General features: G+C 41.1%; 1 protein-coding gene across 1 annotated transcript in view; it reads right to left on the bottom strand.

Moving 5' to 3' along the window:
- The window catches only part of PDE4B (phosphodiesterase 4B), a 591,086-nt gene that overhangs the window by 41,342 nt on the left and 529,690 nt on the right, over window positions 1-20,054 (bottom strand). Inside the window, exon 8 of the mRNA XM_036865911.1 lies at window positions 2,741-2,853. Coding sequence (XP_036721806.1) covers window positions 2,741-2,853 — 113 coding nt within the window. The remainder of the gene's footprint in view (window positions 1-2,740; window positions 2,854-20,054) is intronic.

Raw genomic sequence — 20,054 nt, 5'->3', positions numbered from 1 at the left:
AGAACTAGAGACAGATAGTTTTGTGCAAAGATGTAGCAGATGCTATTAATAAGTTATCACTTATTGAACTTTTGCTACACATCAGGGGCCTTGCTGAGTGCTTTAGACGCATTATCTCAATCTTCACAGCAACCCCAGTAAGGTAGGGACCACTTTCATCCCTGTTTTACAGATGAGAAAGTTGAGTCTTAGAGCAGTTAAGTGAGTTGGCCAAGGTCAAGTAGCTAGTAAATGATAGAAACAGGATCTGAACCATGATCTTTGGACTCCAAAGCCCATGCTTTTCACAAGCTTCCTGTATAGAACATCTTCACACTTACTTCCAAGTCTGTAACTCAGAGATTTGCCACAGCGCCTGTGTTCAGTGAGAGTAAGCAGAAGATGATCGAAAAAGACTACACAGTAATGATGATAATGATGATGATGACGATGATGATATTTTTAAACAGCAGCTCAGATGGAACACTCAAATAATTTTGAGAATATTTAAAACTGAATGTGAATTTTAGTTTTACCGCAGATAATTCAGTTCCCCCTAAACTGGTATAGATCAATTTCTTTTTGGTGGCCACAAAAATATTCACATTATATTATATTATATGTGCCATGGATTAACCCTGAGATGATTATCTGGATAATCAAGACTTCGGGATTGGGGGTGGGTAAAAAGAGAGCTAAGTAAAGAGAGAGAGATCTTTTTAAAAAATTGAAACTGACTTCAGCTGTCATCTGGGCATTATTCATCCACTGGGTAATTGCTTTGCCCTACAACCTCTTCACTGTAGCTCTAGAAACAGGTGAAGCTGCATGCCTTCTACTTAAGCTAACTGTGTCAGCATTAAGGTTTAGCCCTTTCTTTAGGGTTAGCTCTATTCAACTTTCATTGCTTCCTGCACAGGACACCATAAAGGAGGAGCGGAAGCCTGAAGCGAGTGGAATCCTCACTGGGTCCTACACAGTCCCTGGTGTCAGAGCCTCATTAACTATACACTGAATATGAGATTATCTGTAATAAATTTGCAAGACAGACAATGTCTAATTTCAGCACTCTAGACACAAACCTGGTTAGAATCTACAAGGCATCAACAGTCAAAACGAAAACTAATGGCAATTTGCAGTTTCTCAATGAGTAATCTTTTTCTCCAGAGGGAGAAAGTTGCCCACTTTATCTTAGTGACTCCAGAAGAAAGTTCAGGGTGTCCTTTATGGTGAAACCTGCTAAAAAACTACCCCTAAATACCAGATCTACATCTTGCATGTGTATCAATGATCACAAAATGCAAAGAACAGAGTATCTGTGAATGTTTCACAGGAGGCTAAAGCCTGTGTGAAAATCCTCCTACATGAACTCCAGTGTGGTTTGGAGAAGTTATGCAGTTACGCCCTCCTCATGGGGAAGCAGCTGGTTGAGATTTACAACAGCCTGGAAAAACCCAGAATTTAGCTTCAATTGAGAACTTCAGAGAAAAGTCAGTAAATAGTTAAACCTCAAACCTTCTTTTTTTTTCCAACTTGAATCTGAACTAAAATTTGAGAGAGGCTTATTTTTTTTGCCCTTTCATTAACCAATAAACAAGAGTAAGAAAAGTCCACTCTCTATACCACCCCCTCTACCCCGCCAACCTTCAGGGCATGATGCTTCCTCTACTCAGATCCTCTGAGCAGGAGCCAGCAAGTCTTGAAGGGAAGGTGATACTTTTAACCCCAGGAAAAAGGGAGGAGGGACACACATGCGGGGCTGGAAAGGGCATGTTGGCAGGTGTGGAGCAAAATCTTTTCCCAGCCCCAGAACCTTAAGACAATAAGATAATACCTCAGGCTAGGATGATTGGGGATTTTGAAATGTGTATTTATAAGCGTGCAGTGTTAAGGCTTTCAATTAAAATAATACATACACAGACACACATATATGTGCATATAGATAGATAGATAGATATAAAATTAACAGTCTCCAAGAGAAGAATGCAAACAAAAAGCAACAACTCTCACTACATAAATTAGCACTCTAAATCCAGGTGTTACTTAAACAAATGATATAATGGTAGATAAATAAAGCTCTTCAACACTAAGTTTTGCCTGGGCATTGTACATAAAACCATTTCTTTGCAGTATGGGTGGAATGACTTCATTTCATATGAGTCCACTTTGCAAAGCAGCAAACTTTAAAAAAATAACTTTCTTTTTTGGAGACAAAGTATATTGTTTCTTTTTTTAATCTTAGGTCACACCAGCACCACAAAAGAAATGTTGGAGAATATCAGAACATCCTTCTGAGGAGAATTTCCGAATTTATGAAACTTCAGGGCAAACCATTCTCACCATCGACATACAGAAATCACATTATTTTCTTGTTCAGAAACACATATATAACACCTGATTGCAACGCAACATTTTACCCTATGGATTCATTCAGATTTTATCTTCCTGTTAATTGTTTACAAAAAAACATTTTCACTTGTATAGTGATTGGTACACTTCATAAACACCCCTCACCTTAAACACATTCCGCACGGCATCAATAAGAAAGAAGTTCTGGGAATTAAAGCCTGCTGAGGATCTTAAACTTTTGCTGTAGCATCACGGCGCAAGCAAAGTGGGGCACTTTGGAACAGAATCATCGGAGGCAGATCAACAAAGCTGACAGTCGCGTCCCCATGCACCTCTGCTGCTGGCGGAGGCCGGGGCAGCCCCGAGCTCCCCGCGCGGTCACACTTTAATGAATAAAACGGTCATCTCTTACCTTGTTAGAAGCCATCTCACTGACAGAGCGGTAGGTCTGGATGGTCTCTAGCTGGTCTAAGCACCAGTCCAGTTCCTCCAGCGTTTCCATTGCTAACTTTTGATAAGATTCTTCTGCAAACAAACACACAGACATGTAGTTAGGCTGGAGCTGCTGCAGGCTTTCCATAGCCGAGTCACCGCTGCCGCCGCTGATGCCGGCGCTACTGAAGGTGGCCCCGTGCTCCTTCATTATTTGCACGCCGCCGACTCCTTCCTTCCAGCTCTCTCCACCAGGAGAACAAATCACCGTGGTGCTCTGCCCGGAATGGCTCGTGCCAAGTTTTCACCCCCCCCGGCCCCTCCCGCCCCCAGGCTGGATGAGGTGTCTGCGATCTACCAAGAAACTTCCTCTGAGGAAGAAGGCGGGGAACCGGCTCTGAAAAGCTCATCTGCATACATGAGTCCTAAAACTCAAGGCAGAAGCAGTCAGTTTTCTCAGGCTCTCTCTGCCTTCGTCATCTTGGGGCTCTTTGGGGTGCGTGATGTCATTTCTGAGTGTTTGCAGTCTAGAGGAGAAATGAGGGAAGCATTTTCTCATTTGGCTTTTCTTCTAAACGAAACGTACAGTCGAAAACTGGAGGGGGAAACTGACAGTTACGTTGTTGGAAGGCTAAGCAGTCATTCATTCTGGGGAATGTGCAAATGTTGGAATAACTTTCAATTCAGCAAACACTGACCAGCACACGTCTTCCTCTCTCGCGAGTCTCTCTTTTAAGTAGAGGCAAAATGAGGTCTCCCTGATAAGAGTGCAGTCTCAGAGAAACTGTCTGGAGTTTTACATGAACACATTTATTGGCTGGGGAGTCGGGCAGTTCTTGTTATACTAAACAAAGCTAAAACTTCTCTTCTGCAACTGCCAGGATCACAGGGAAATTCTGAACCAGACTTTCAGGTGGAGCCAGATGTGAACGCTGCAGATTTTCTGATTAAAGCCAGGGCCTCGGATTTGTCACTGTAGGAATCCAGACTTTCTGTAAATATGTCTCAGCGGTCCATTCAAAAATTATTGCTTTTAAGATCATATTTTTGCTGGGTAATGAAACTCTTTTTAAGTGTTCACAATACGTCATTTCATACCCAAAAGTTCGTGAGTCTAAGCTAATACTTAAGGTTATTGACTTAAGAACCCTATGTTAATAAACACTGAAATTAATTTTATAAATGCTAGATGAACCAATGATGCTACAGACAGTTATAAAAACCAGTCAGACTCTCCTGCATGCATGACTGATTTTTGAAGGGAACACCATCCATTAACTCTACCAAGCTTTCTGGAATGCAAGCGCACAATAGGCACTAATAAAATTAAAAACCTCACATGAAATTCTATTATAAGGAAAAGACTCACACATTCCTGTCATATTTAGAATACATTTTTCATATGTTCACGCAGAAATCCTAGGGAGATCACATAGCTTTTTTATTATTATTTGAATACTTTTATGTGTGTGGCACTCACACTTGAAGCAGAAAAGGGAATAAACAGAAGAGAGATTCCAAGTGACAGGAGTCACTTGGCACCGATGCACATTTCAAAGAATAGGTGTCTTGTTCATCCCCCACATATGCCTACCCTTCAGGATAAACGGGTTAAAATTCAACATCCTGTATGTCATACTTAAAAAGCCACAAAACCACTGAAGGTGACTTCCTCCATTTTTCTTTTCACACGCCTCAAAAATGTGCAGACAAGAATTGAAGTGTTTTTAGTAAAACTCATTTCAAGCCAGCCTTGCACATACCTTCCCTCCTTTCTTCCTCAGTTTTGCCATGCTGCTTCAACACGAAGAATCTCCTCACTGACTCTTTTGTGTGTCTGAAACACCCCCTTGCCTCTATGCCCTTCCAGAAGAGCGCTTCATCCAAGGAAGCTTTTCCTGAAGTGACAGAATCCTCCCGTTCTCCCTCCTGGCCTCTCATAAAAGAAAAAGTCCAACCACTTCCCAGTTAATCATGCTTCATGACCCTGGTGTCTTCCATATCACAACCTGTGGTCCTTAAGATCAGACATTCACCATGGTGGTGGGGAGTAAGTAACTTGCTTGGAGCATTTTGAACTGACTGCGGGATGATATATTACACTTCTCCTCCCCGGAAGAGGAAAAAAGGGATCCGATCTCCACCCACAAAGAAAATATGGTAATTATAGCAGTGAAGCACTGAAGACGGAGGAGAACTCTTCAATGATCTGCCAATTAAGTGCCATCGCCACCACTCATTCCTTGTCTATTACATAGAATGAACACACGCATGCTCCTAGAGTTAGGACAATAGTGAGATGCCAGTGACTGGCCAGTGGATGTGGCAGGAACTTATTTCACTGCCCTCTCTGATTCTGGTCAGCCACAATATTTTTTTAGGTAAAAAGTTAAAATTTGAAGTTAATGAAAACTTGTCCCTTCCCAGATTCTTAATCCATGGTCAAGGTTTTCTTTATGTGCTGTTTTAGAGCCTTCTTATCACAGTAACTGAGGCAGGAGGCACAGATGTCAGAGTGGGCTAAGGATGGGAGCATCAAACCCCAGCTACTTACTGGTACTGCCAAAGGAAAGGACCAGTGCAGCTCAAACTGGCCTCCACACTAGAACTTTGTGGCTCTAGCACCAGATCCGGTGCTTGGTACCTAGTAGATACTCAGTAAATTCTCAGCGGAATGGAAACCACAGTGCCTGCCCAAGCAGCCTGAAAATATTGATACTTGGGTATCTAGAGGCTGAGGATACATCTGTAGCACTGTGAAAAGAGCACCAGCTTTGGATTGAGACTCAGGCATTTTGACTTTCTCTCCTACCACTTACTGTGTGATCCTGGACCTCCATTTCCCACATCTTAAAATAAGGAGAAGAATATTTATCTCATAAAGTTATAAAGGGGTTAAATGAAACAAAGTACAGAAAGTATGGTAACCAGTTCTTAGTAGGTGATCAGCACACAGGGGTATAATTATTAATGGCAGTAAAAGTAACCCCCAAACCTGGTATGTGTGGTGGGAGGAATAGGAAGGGAGATAGAAGAACTGCATATTCAACAAGGGGTTTTATAGTCAGGATCAGTTCCACAATTTGCAGGGCCCAGTGCAAAATGAAATGCATAGTCCCTTTTCAAAAAGCAGGAAAAAGTGCTGTGAAAGGTCTTAAAATATGAAGCTTTTTCCTTTCTTCTGAAGTTGCTCTCTCTTGACCTGTCATGGTGGTATTGTATTTTTTAAATAAACTTTTAAAAAATAGTTCTAGATTTACAGAAAAGTTGCAGAGCTAACACGGAGAGTTTCCATATACCCCACATCCAGGTTTCCCGATAGTTGACATCTTAAAATGGCATATTTGTCACAATTAATGAATGGCATGGTGTGTTTTATTTACTCTTTAAAATTGTGTTACTTCAGGCAGAGGGATACCAGGAGGAGAGTGCAGACCCTTATAGGACCCCAGAGGCCCTGCAGCCTCTGACTTAGGGCACATGCACAGCTTACCAGTTGCTGGGGTGCCTGAACCTGCTAACTTCCAAACGGCGTGCTATGCCCCGGCCCAGGGCAGGCTCTGAGAAAGGCAGACATTTCCCTTCACCATGGTACCAATGCCCCAACCCACAGCAGACAGGTGACCCCTAAGGGTGCTACAACTTCTGCACCAGGATGTGCTAGATACCTGGATCAGGGTGGATAAGAGGATCACCCCCACCAAGACATGGCCTCTGTCTACCATGGTATAGCCATGCCGGCCCAGGGCAAGGACGGCTGCTCCCATGCCCCACCTGAGACTTTGCAAGGCACCCACGTCCAGCTCAGATCCTCTCTGCACCTGCACCCAGGCCCCCGCTGGCAGTGGACAGCAGCAGTGGTCATGGGGTAGGGGTAGGGACATGGATGCTCGATGAGCCCCGGGGTGCCAAGGATCAGGGAAACAGGTGGGTGAGAACACATCCAGGGGAAGCAGGTAGGTGGCAGGAGATGGGACAGTATGGGAGCCGAGGCTTCAAGCCACGGAGTATATGCTCCATTTTCCCATCCGACTTTACTTACAAAACACCAAGATAATAATATTATGAGTTTCAAGACTAACTATGGTGGCCTTGAGTGAGGGCCCCTGTGCAGCTGCACAGGTCACATGCCCATGAAGCTGGTTCTGTTCCTTTTCTTACAAAAATGACTCTGAGAAGGAACGATGCTTAGCACCCCAGAAGCAAGTCTCAAGGGGATAAGAGAAGGTATTGGGGCCATCTGTGGTCATGGGGTGACCCTACTTGTCAAGAATTTCCGGAGAAGAAGGAGCAGGAACAACCTCCCTTCTATTCTCCATTTCTTTTGCTCTTTCACTTCAACAAGAGCGACAAAGGAAGATTTACTTCCTTCTGCGGGTCTGGGAAGTATTGCACTTGACTCTGAGAAACAGGAAGAGAGGATGAATGAATAATTATAATTAGCATTAATCTGGTAATAATACGTGACATTCAAATAGCTCTTTTCTCAAAGGAGCGCCAAGCACACTACCCATTAATCCTTGCAACATCTCTGTGCAGTAAACACCGAACAGATATGATTATCTCTAATTCACCTTAAGGCACAAGCTAAATCAGAGGTTAAACAGAGCAAGATTCCGGGCAAGACCCTATCTTGGTCAATAAAATAGAGGATTCACCTCAGGGCTGAAAATGCATGCATTCCTGAAATTGCTGCATTTAAAGTGGCATTTTACCCTTGGGTCTTTTCTATTTAAAATTGTGTAACTGCTTTCCTAAATGTTGTCATTTCTTGAGTCTCCTCTTCCCTTTTCTGATCCACCTAACACAGCCATTAGCACAGTATTTACTGTGCAGTGTTTACTCAGAAGACCTGGCTTGGTTCTGGTTCCGCCTCTTGTTTCCGAGGGTAACCTCAGGCGAGTTACTTAACTTTGCTGAGGCTACATTTCTTTATCTGAAAAATGAACATACGAAAAATACTTACTCTGTTCTCACAAGGAAGGTAGAATAGGAGAATACACACAAAACCAGACTCTAAACCTTTAAGTATAATGCACATTTTGCAAATATCACATTTATTATTACAGACAGGATATAGGTGCATTGTAGACATTGTAGACAACAAGAAAATTACAGAGAAGCAAAAAATTTGAAATGATAAAAATGTCACATTTTACCAAGCAGAAATCACCATCGTTATCCCCCTTGTGCATATCCTTTCATGTATGCATGTATATAATCAAAACTAGACAACACTCGTAATTCCCTGGCAGTCCAGTGGTTAGGTCTCCGTGCTTTCACTAACGAGGGTCTGGGTTTGATCCCTGGTTGGGGAACTAAGATCCCACAAGCCTCACAGTGCGGTCAAAAAAAAAAAAAAAAAAGAAAAGAATAGACAACACTGTACAAACTGTTGAGTAACATTCTTTTTTTTTTTTCAGTCAATGATCTCCCCTCTTCTGCTTTAATAATTTTCCAGCTCAGCTAATATTTAGCACACATTTCAATATTCCCATTTTTTTCATGCAAATTCAGTGGAGAGAGAGAGAGAGTGTGTGTGTGTGTGTGTGTGTTTTAGCAGAAAGGTGTTGGGCAGGAGAGATGCAGAGAAGGGCAGGGCAACAGGAAAGGGCAATGAGAAACCTCAGCCTTGCCACGAATAGCGAGCTGCTCAGAGCTGGAAAGCATGGAAACAGATTTTAGCAGTGATGAAGTCAGTGGCCCAGCTGGTAAGAGACCTCAGGTGCCCTAAAAGTTGGCCCCAAGCTCTGTGCAGGAAAGCATGATCTTATTACTGATCTCTGGGAAAAATCAGGACGGAGGCCCTTCATGTACTTATATCATTTGACTTTGAAGCCCTCAGTATGAGGGTTTCTCAATATAGATGAGAAAAACTGGGGCTCAGACAGGTCCTAAATCCCTATTATTAGCAAGTGAAAGCATCACAATATACCCCAAATATAAATTTTCTACAAACTATATCTAAATGCAATTTTTTATTGAGATATGATTGACATACAAAAAAGCTGGGCATGTTTCATGTATACACCTTGATGAGTTTGAAGATAAGTACACACCTATGAAACTGCCATCATAAATAATCTCATCTTAGCCATCGCCTCTAAAAGTTTCCTCCCTCCCTCTCTTTGTGTGTGTGTGTGTGTGTGTGTGTGTGTGTGTGTGATAAGCACATTTAAATAAAATCTACCTTAAATTTTTACATATATTATACAGTATGGTTAGCCATAGATACCATGCTGTACAGCAGGTCTCTAGGACTTAGTCACCTTGGGGATCTGAAACTATGTACCTTTTGATCAACACCTACCCAATCCCCCTTCACCCAACCCCTGGTAACTACCATTCTACTCTCAGCTTCTATGAGTTTGAGTATTTTAGATTCCTAATATAAGAGATCATTCTAAATGCAATTTAAACACAGCTCTGTATGTATCAGAAATGTATTTGTCAAGATTCCAAGACTTTCTACCCCAATACAGTGCATAGAAAGGAAATGTAAACAACCTTTTGTTTATCTGCCTCACATAATCAGACTCTTTTCATTAGAGAAGGTGGTACTATTTGCAAGACTGTACGGTGGTTAAATCAATCAGAACAATTGCCACAGGCAACAACAGGGATGAATCTCATAAACGTTAATGTCAAGCAAAAGAAACCAGAGATTAAAAAGCACATAAAAATATGATGTAATTTATATAAAGTTCAAAAGACGCAAAAATAAACCTATGATGTTAGAAGTCAAGATAGTGGTTAACTTAGAGTGTTAGCAACCGGGCGAGAATTGGAGGGGGACTTCCATGGGGCCGACAATGATGTACTTCTTGGTCTGGGTACAAGTTACATGGGTCTGCTCATTTTATGAAAATTCACTGACTTCTACACCTGTGATTTGTGCACTTTTCTCTGTCTTCCTGATTTTCTGTGCATGCTTTCAGCAGAGAGACCCACCTAGGGAAAGCCTAGTTTTATTTTTTTTTTAATTATTTATTTTTATTTATTTTATTTTTGGCTGCATTGGGTCTTTGTTGCTGCGCGCGGGCTTTCTCTATTTGCGGCGAGGGGGGGGCTACTCTTTGTTGCAGTGCCTGGGCTTCTCATTGGGTGGCTTCTCTTGTTGCGGAGCACGGGCTCTAGGCGTGCAGGCTTCAGTAGTTGTGGCTTGCAGGCTCAGTAGTTGTGGCAACCGGGCTTAGTTGCTCCGCGGCATGTAGGATCTTTCCAGACCAGGGATCGAACCCGTGTCCCCTGAATTGGAAGGCAGATTCTTTTTTTTAAATTTTAATTATATCACTCTTTAATTAAGTTATTGATTTGTACATCATAATATAATGTACAATATGATAAAATTGTTGTTGATCACATCAACTTCTCTCTTTTTTTTTGACATCTTTATTGGAGTATAATTGCTTTACATCGTTGCGTTAGTTTCTTCTGTGTAACAAAGTGAATCAGCTATACATATATATATATCCCCATATCCCCTCCCTCTTGCATCTCCCTCCCACCCTCCCTATCCCACCTCTCTAGGTGGTCACAAAGCACCCAGCTGATCTCCCTGTGCTATGCGGCTGCTTCCCACTAGCCATCTATTTTACATTTGGTAGTGTATATATGTCAATGGCAGGCAGATTCTTAACCACTGCGCTACCAGGGAAGTCCCAAAACCCCAGTTTTTTTAAAAAAAAAAAAAAAGAAAGAAAGAAAAGAAATAAGAAACAAGGTTTCTAAAAATGTTTCCTTTCCTTTTGTTGAACTGTAGCAATGGGTATCAACAGAGCTTGAGGGCTTCCCTGGTGGCCTAGTGGTTAAGAATCCACCTGCCAACGCAGAGGATATGGGTTCCATCCCTGGTCCGGGAAGATCCCACATGCCGCGGAGCAACTAAGCCCACGCACCACAACAAAGAGTAGCCCCTGCTCGCCGCAACTAGAGAAAGCCCGCATGTAGCAACGAAGACCTAATGCAGCCAAAGTAAATAAAAACAAAATAAAATAAAAAATAAGAAACTTACGGTTATCAAGGGGAAAGATGGGGGCAGGCAGAAATTAGCAGGTTGAGATTAACATACAAAAAAGACAAACAAACAAACAGAGTTTGAGTAAATCACACACAGCTGAAAAAGGATGTTGGTTTTTTTTGTTTTTTTTTTTGTTTGTTTTTTTGTTTTAGGATGTTGGTTTTGACATTGCATATACCAGGATGCTCCTACTAACTCAAAATTCAGTGGAACATATTGGTGTCTGGCCCAGCTGTTTACAGATCCTGACTCTGCCATTTGTTTGTTAGCACTGTGACCTTAGACAGGGTAAGGAGCCTGACTGTGTCTCTGTGTCTTTATCGGTAAAACAGGAAGAGAGCATAAACTAGCTATGAGAATTAAGTGAAGCAAGGCATGCCGAGGCTTTGATACAGAGCTTAGTACCTGTCAGGAACTTTTTCCTCCACCCCACCCCCTACAAGCCTCTCCCTGGTCCTGGCCACTTTCCTGAGGGTAGGTAGCCATATATTTGGTAGCTGAGTTGGTAGAGTTGTGCTCTGGCCCTGGGCATTGGAGGTGGGGGGGGGGGGGGGGGGGCGGGGCGGCACATATAAAGTGGCCACGAAATCCTACAGTGTGCCTCTGGCTGCATGACCTCAGATAGGGAATTGGTTCTTGGTTAGGTTAGAGTTTGTTGGTTTTCACTTCTAAAATACAGAACTCGCCTGATGTATCATTCTGCTTTTACCCAATGCATATTGACACACCAGATCAGTGGACCTTTAGACATGGAGAATTGTATAAGAAAGCCATCTGTTCATTCATTTATTCCACAAGATATACGTTGAGTATCTACTACGTGCCAAGCCTGCTGCTGCCGGGTGCTGGGACCACAGCAACGAAGAAGACTCGGTCCATTGCACTGAATGATTACATGGGAAACCCCTTTCCCATCTTCAATATGGTCAGTCTGTGAAGCTGGGTGCCTTATCATCTTCCTCCCCTGCCTTGCTCCCCATCCCAAGCTTATATAGTACCTTTGTAAAATTAGAAAAATGTGCTCTCTCTTGGCAGCCATAGCCCTTGGGCAGATAGCTTGGGAAGTGACGCAAGGGTTGAATTTCAGCTCCCCTCACCACCTGGCCAAGTACCTTTGATCAGTACCCAAACTACACAATGACCTTTTGCAATGGCCCAGTGGCACATGGCACAGTCGGGGCAACCTAGCATGAAGCTTCACCTGGTCACAGCAAAACCTGCACTTTTAGCCTCAAAATAAAGTAAACCGTTGATGTTGAAAGGAAAGCATCCCAAGACCTTTCCTAGCTCTTAATTTGTGAATATCATCAAATAACTGAAATAACATTAAATAAACCTCCATAAAATAACAAAAAAATTTAATTTGGTAGACTAATTGTTATCTTTAAATGCAGTTTTTGTTTTTGTAGACACAATTTCTAAAGCAAGGGCTCCCTTGGGGAAAATATTAAAGGAGATCTTGATGGAGAAAATTAAAAAACCACTCTTCTGATTCTTGGAAGTAAGAAGTGTATATGAATTGGACTCTACATCCAGCTCATAACTAGCTTTTTCCACAGGCTTCTAGCCCTGTAGATGTCCTCCCTAGATTCAGTGGGCCTTGAGGTTAGCAGGCTTATTTCACTCCTTGGTTCCTCCTCAAAGTGCAATAAGTATTTGTTAAAATGTAAAATTGTTTCATACATATGGAAATCAGCCTCTCTTTATTTAAGGGAGTTAGGTTGGGGCTGTGAGCCTATTTATTTAGTGATCTTGGTTATGATGTTTTTTCCCTGATGGTTAAATAGCTTTTCTTTTCATTGTAAGTTATTAAGTCCAAAGGTATATATTTTCTTTTGATCACTCTTTGGTAAATGAAATGCACCTGTGTTAGAGTGCAACTTTTCCAGAAGGCTGTTGTTTTAACCTTGAGTAAAACATTCTTAGAACAAATCCCAGGAACTGAAGAACACTCATACAGTCTGTAACACAGTTCTTCCAAAGGCCATCTGTAAGCCCCAAATGGCCTTTCTTCAGGCGGGACTTTGTTAATGTGTCTTTATAAATATGAGGAACTTTGCAATTGCACATGACAGGGATTTCACTCTGGGTGGATTCATGGAAGAAGAGGTTCACTGCCCTCAAGGGAAATAACAGTGAAAGTAGGTCATTTTGATGCTGATCTCCTTAGCAAACTCCTGTAAGACTACAAGTTATAAAAAACTCCAATCACAGCTAGCTTTGGTATATACAACTTGACAGTTTACCAAGCACTTTCACTTGTGGATCTCATTTTTTCCTTGCAAAATAAACCCCATGAGATAGAAATTATTATTATTATGACATACATTTTCCATTATGCATGTTAGAAATTTGAGGCCTGGAGATGTTTAATGATTTGCTCATTTTTTGCTCTCATCATCTGATGAGAGACAGAGAGAGATGAGAGATGAAGAGGAGGGAGGGAGAGAGAGGGAAGGAAGAAAGGGAGGAGGGAGAAGAACCAAAGTTCTCTGATCCTGAATTCCATGATCTTTTTTGCTAAGCCATGGGGCCTGTTATAAACAAATGGTCCAACTTTCTCTTTCTTTCACCCAGGCAAGATTGGACAAGGTGAAACTGTCTTTGATGTGCCAGCCTCATAGCCCTATTCCCTTTCAGTGTTCTTACCCTTGCCAAACTCTGCTCTCCAGAAGGAATCTGACTTTGGCTTTACTTACTAATGAGAGTCTGTACTCATTCAGTTAATAACATGTACCACAAATGTGAAAGGGTGCCCAAGGAACTTAATTATCCACCTGTGTTGGTGTTACAGGGCAATGCCACAAGAAAGCAATCAGACATGGAGGTCAGTCGGTGTCCAATTATTTTTCTAATACATTAAATATATACAAGAAATATTTATGAAGAATATAGAGCAGTGGTTAAAAGCTTGGTCTCTGGAACTACACTGTCTGGGTTCATATTCCATTGTCTAATCTTAGAGGAGTTACTTAATTTCTCTCTGCCTCAGTTTCCTCACCCATGTAATGAGAATAATAATGGTATCTATATAATGGGTTGTAGTCTTTACTTAATGAATAAATGTAAAATGCTTAAGGCAGTCCATGGTATAAGTGCCAGATAAATGTTGGCTATTGGTTGTTGAATATCAGACAACAAATATTTATTTAATGAGTGGATTTTTTTTTGAGTGCCTATTATGTTGTAGGCTCAGCATGAAACTCCAAGGGTATAATGGTAAATTCTATGGACATAGTTTTTGCTTACTTGAAGCCTATATTCTAGCAGGAAGAGACAAATAATTATACAAAAACTTACTTAATTACCATTGGAAAAGGAGCTGCTACTAATTTTAGAGTGCCCTAAGAATTTATAACAGGGATAACAGAGGACTCAAAAGTCTAAGAAGTGGGATGTGATAGAAAGTTCAGGGAAGGCCTAACTTGGAAAGTTATGAGATTTGACGGAATAAGAATTAGGTGCAAAGAGGGAGGAAAGCATACCAGACAGGAAGAATATCAGGGTGCATTCCACCGACTAAGATCTGTCCATGTGGCAGGAACACACCGAGAGAAAAAGACTGGTGTGAGAAGTTCAGATCAGGCCCTACACAGCCATGGAAGGCCATGGAGAGAAGCTTGGAGTGGCCTAGCCAAATCTGCGTTTAAAAAAGATCACGCTCCCTGGTGGTCCAGTGGCTAAGACTCCGTGCTCCCAATGCAGGGGACCTGGGTTACATCCCTGGTCAGGGAAATAGGTCTCACAGGCCAACTAAAGACCCTGCATGCCACAACTAAAAATCCTGCATGCTGCAACGAAGATCCCGCGTGCTGCAACTAAGACCCAGGGCAGCTAAATAAATGAATAGATAAATAAATATAAATAAATAAATAAAAATCTTAAAAAAAAAAAGAGATCACTCTCCATGCAATCTAGAGATTGAACTTGAAGGCGGGAGTGGCTGCAAGGAGGCTAGCTAAATAGTATTTAAAAGCTCAGGATAAGGAGGAAGACAGATAAGTTTGATTTCTGGCTCTGTCATTTATTTTATTAGCAGCGCAAACTTGGGCAAGTTGCTTAATTTTCTCTAAGTCTTAATTTCCTCATTTCTAAAATTAGGGGATGTATATCTTTCCGGTGGGGTTGTTATGAGAATTAAGTGAAGTAATCCACATAAAAGTACTTAGCCCAGTACCCAGCACCTAGTAAGTATTCATGCCAGTTGCTAGCAGCATTATTACTTATTTTATTGCTTTAACCTATGCAGGAAGTAGTGATGGCTAGAATTACGTTGTAGCAATGCAGATGGAGAGAGGTAAATGCATTTGAGACATTTATGAGTTGAAACCGTATCGTCCCTAGGACAGTGGTATTTGGTTGGTGACCAAAACTCTCAGTCATCTCAGCTTTTCAGGTCAGAATGTGATTTCTGTCAGTGTGCTTTAACTTCATTCCACTTTCAGTACTAGGCCAACTCATAAGAGTGCAATGAGAAATCAGAGACCAATTAATTAATTTACAGAGAGCAATAATTTATGGTAAGCTTTTCATGTCATCTAGTCATTACACATTCCTCAACATGGGAGACCAAATGCTTATCATAAGATTGCTTGGCAAGCATCAAATCAGAGCAGGGGACCTAGTTGGATGGTTTTAATCTGCTTTACTCAAGCTTGATACGCTTAGCTCAAGTGTTTCCATTGGCCTGAAGTGCCCTTCCCAACTTTGTACACCTGGCTAACTCTTATCTTTTAGGATTCAGCCTAGAGTTATCTCCTCTACAAAGCTTTCCAAATACTCCGAGGTTGGATTAAGCTCCCTTCCTCTCAGCTCCCACAACAACTGTGTTCAGGCCTCTTATTTCCAACTGACCATGTCACTGGAATTCTTTCTCTTCGTTTATTTTACCCATGACTTCTTGAGAGCAAGGAACATATCTTTTTGGCTGGTCTTTAATGTAGCACAGTATCTACTTACCTAGCAGAAGCTCAAAAAAATATTGTTTCAACTGCTGACTTGCCCAACATATCAGTAGATGGGATATCCACTACCCAAAGGAATGGGGTCTTGGCTACTGAACAGTATTGGAGAAGCAATATCAGGAATTCCTGCTCTTGGTTCTTTTTTTACTAGTCTCCAAATAAACCACCTTCTTTTTGCTGATTTATTCAACGTTACCACAATTAATAAGCTCTCTATTTCTTCTGCATTCATGTCTTGATTAGATTTCTAGCTGGCTCATTTTAATATAGGGGATGTTCTGTCTCCCAAGGGGACTTTTGCAAAATCACATGCAGGATTTGTTATTTAACTCTCACAGAATAGCTGCAGGTGTCTGTGCACTAAGCAATACTAGAATTCCAAATTGATTTTGACAGTTGTCATACAAAAGATACAAGTAAAGTTCAGAGGCAGCACAGACAGATCTTAAAGACATGGGGGAAAGGGCGATCAGGAGAGACTTGGAGGCCACGTAAAGAAGAATGGGTGGAATTTTGAGAGATGGAAAAACTGAGGTAAGGCAATGAGCAGCATGAATAAAGGTATGAAATTAGAAACACGCCACATCATTCAGTCCTATTTGGGAGAATAAGCATAATAGTCCTATTTGATTAGAACATTGGGTGTCAGCAAGGGTGCAGACTGGAATACATTTGCAAAAGTAGCATGGTCAGGCCCCGATATTGGAGAGTGTTTTATGCTAGACCAAGGAATCTGACTTTATTCGGCAGACAATGGGGAGCCATTGAAAACTGTTCAACAGAAGGATGGCACACACAGTGGTTAATAAATATCTTAATATTGTTATACAGTTGTTTAATGTTTTGCAGTTATAGATCTCTTTCATATGTACAATCTTTTTAAATCCTCATCGTGCCTTGTGAGAAATGTTTTACTGTCTCTATTTTATACAGGAAGAGACTGAAGTTTAGGGAGTTTAAGCATCTCACCCCAAATCCCATAACAGATAAATGCAGAACCCAGAGACCTGAGCCTGGGCTTTCTGCCTCAAGTTCCATGCTCTTGCTATTACAGTGAAGCCTATAAGATGAATAATTGATCTGACAGATGTAAGTTGTAAGGATAATAAGATGGAGCAGAAAATAAGCACCTGGTAAATTATTATTATCAGGGATTACTATTTGCAGAAAAAGTTAGCCGCTAAGAAGTAATGAGGTCCCAAACTGAGTGGGATCAGGGGGAATAGAAGGGTTATATATACCTTAAATTTCTCTTTACTTGTAGAGTGAAAGTTGTCAAAGGAATTTCAAGAATCGATGGAAAGCAGAAGAAAAGGTGTTTGCCATTGGGAATGAACATGGTAAGTGGGGAGAAGAGGGGTAGAAATTTCCTGTCACTCAAAACGTTATGGGCTGAAATCTCTTTCACTTACCTATAGGAAAGTGCCTCCACCTAGCGCTCTCCTGGGTGATGTCTCCGATCACACAGGACTTGGGGTACTTCACAATGTGAGAACGGCATTGCATTTGACAGTCAAGAGTTTGCCAAGAGCCCAAAGTACTACACACAGTCTTTTCCAGTTGACAAAGCATTTTCAAGTGTGCTCATTTTCTTCTACAAACAAAGCCATGAAAGTTCTCTCCATTTTTATAAATGAGATCATTGAGGCTAGTCAAGGTAAGGGGACTTTCTTTAGAATCTGGAATTTCTGCATTGTCCAGTATAGTTATTAATCATGTGTGGCTATTGAGCAGTTAAAATGTGGTTTGAGATGTGATGCAGGTGTAACATACACACTGGATTTCACAGACTTTATATAGAAAAATGATGTAAAATACCTCTGAAAAGTTTTACATTTGACATGTTGAAATTATAATATTTTGGATATAGTGAACTGAGTAAAATACATTATTAAAACAAATTGCACCTGTTTCTTTTTATGTGCTTACTAGAAAATTTTAAATTTCCTCTGGGTTTTGCATTACATGACGATTGGACAGCACTGTTCTAGACCATCAAGCTATTGCTATTGATGTGAGTACTCCAAAGCCAACATTCATTCCCCCCACACACTCACTTTAGAAGAGGTGGTAATAAGGATAATAATTGGAGTTATTATTTATCCATTACCAAAGTTTCTAAGTACTTTGCACGCATGAACTAATTTAATCTTCATCAAAATTTCATGACCTGAGTATTATTTTATATATAGTAGATCATTTTATTTTGCAGATGAGAAATAGAGAAATTCAGGAGCTCTCTGAGAGCCACAGATTTAGTGGCGTCAGAATTCAGACTTAGCCAGTCTGCCTCCAGTGCCATTAGGAAGGCTTTAGTGGCTGCCTCTGTTGGGTAAGTCCCAAGGAGACATTTGGATTGATTTCACTTTATTGTTGACCTACTATAACTCAGGCAGCATGTGAGAGACTTTAGATATTATCTCATTTAATCTTCGCAACAACTCCATTAAGTAGTTATTATTCCTATTTTACAGGTGAGTAAACTGAGGCTTGGAGAGATTGCACAACCTGCCCAAAGTCACACTAGGTACATGGTGGAACTCAGTTTATAATCCGGCCTGAATCTAAAGTTGATACTCCATCACTACGTCAGTCTGTGAAAGAGCTACACCTGAACCTCCTGGGGGTGTTCCCAGGCAAACCCCAAGGTACTGAAGCAGTCTCTCTGGGGTGGGCTCTGGGAATTTGTTCTTCTTAGAATTGCTTCAGGTGACCCTCATCCTCAGCCAAGTTTGGCGATAACCACCCTCTCCGAGTCTTTCATTTTCCTGGGAGTCCCACCCCTTCAGTCTCTCCTGGGAGCTGATGAAAAATTGAAAAAAAAAAAAAAAAAAGGAAAAGGAAAGAAACAAACAAAAACAGTATTTCCCTTAGGCAGCTTCAGTGAGGCTGACCATTCATCTCAGCAGTGTCCCTGCTTCTTTCAAATCTTATAATCATCTGCCCTAAAATGTGGGCTGAAATGATTTAATTAAGCAGAGATAATCATAGACTTCAGAGATAAAATAGCCAGTCCTCCTGAAGACATCCTTACAAACATCGAAGCAGTCCAGGGCTGTGTCTGAGATGAGAGAGGCAGGGATTTAGGGAGCGTAGAGGTGGGGGGGATGGGAGGAAGGAACGTAGCGGTAGACCCACAGGCTCTCAATGTGATTTATGGGGTCCTGGATGATTCACTAAGAACCACTGGATGTGAATGAAGACACAGAATGAATAAAATCAAGTGACTCTTGGGGGTGGGGTTGTGTGTGTGTGTGTGTGTGTGTGTCCCCATGTGCACGAGCATGCACGAGCGTGCACATGTGGTAGGAAGGTTATGTTTTTGGCAGCCTTGTTTGCACATAGTCAAGCAATTGCTTTATGTGACAGATTCAGAACTTCTGACTAGCACACAAATATAAAATTAGGTCCTAGGTTTCATGGCAACCCAACTCAACACAGTAGCAAATAAGAATTGTTTGAGAATGTGAGAAAGAAGCCAACATTGTGTATGTCACAGCTAGCTTGCCTTCCTTTGACCAATTTCTCCTAATTTAGCAGTACTTCCGTTCCTGCCCTAATTTCTCCTGGTTTGTAAACTACGTCACTTAACTGAACTCAGCTCCAGACTTTAGAAAAACAAAATTTTGTATTTCAGCAATGGTTTTCTTGGCATTTCTGCCTCTAAAGAATTTTACTTGATTCTGATTTTTCCTTTTCACCCTTGAAAGATCGTAGCTATCAGTTGTGTTTCCCTGTTTCTCCTTTTCTAATGGAGTGTCTAACACAGTATAATGCAGTGTCTGTTAAATGTGATTAAAGATTTCAGTGTTTGGTAAAAACCAATATTTACCAGGGAAATCCCGCCAACATAAATGTGCAGGCGAGGTAGAAAATATTGGCTCAATCTCCCCCGGACACACACATACAAACAAGAACTGTAAATGTTTTGCATGTCACTTCTGACATTTCTGGACTCTTTTTTGCCAGTTTCACACATGTATCCATTTAACACAGATTCTGAACAGTCTTAAAACTGGAATAATCTAGATAATAGACTCCAATAGTCATTTTTAAAGTTGTTTTCTTATTAGCTGAGGTTTGTTGTTGCTTGTTTTGTTTCTGCTCTGGTGGTTCTTCTAGCATTTATCACACACTGTCACGTAATTTGTTTAAGAGGTTTCCGTGAATTATGAGAGTTAATATTATTTGAAATAGTAAACAAGGGAATACTGATCTTTTACAAAGTAAATTATACTACAAAACTTATTTGCAGAAACATCCACAGACATTTTGAGATTAAGTCAGTCTTGTTTGAGTGATTGCTTTAA

Source organism: Balaenoptera musculus, chromosome 1 (assembly GCF_009873245.2).
Source record: "Balaenoptera musculus isolate JJ_BM4_2016_0621 chromosome 1, mBalMus1.pri.v3, whole genome shotgun sequence".
Lineage (NCBI taxonomy): Eukaryota > Metazoa > Chordata > Mammalia > Artiodactyla > Balaenopteridae > Balaenoptera > Balaenoptera musculus.
The sequence above is the reverse complement of the archived record's forward strand: the minus strand, read 5'-3'. Positions and strand labels throughout refer to the sequence as shown.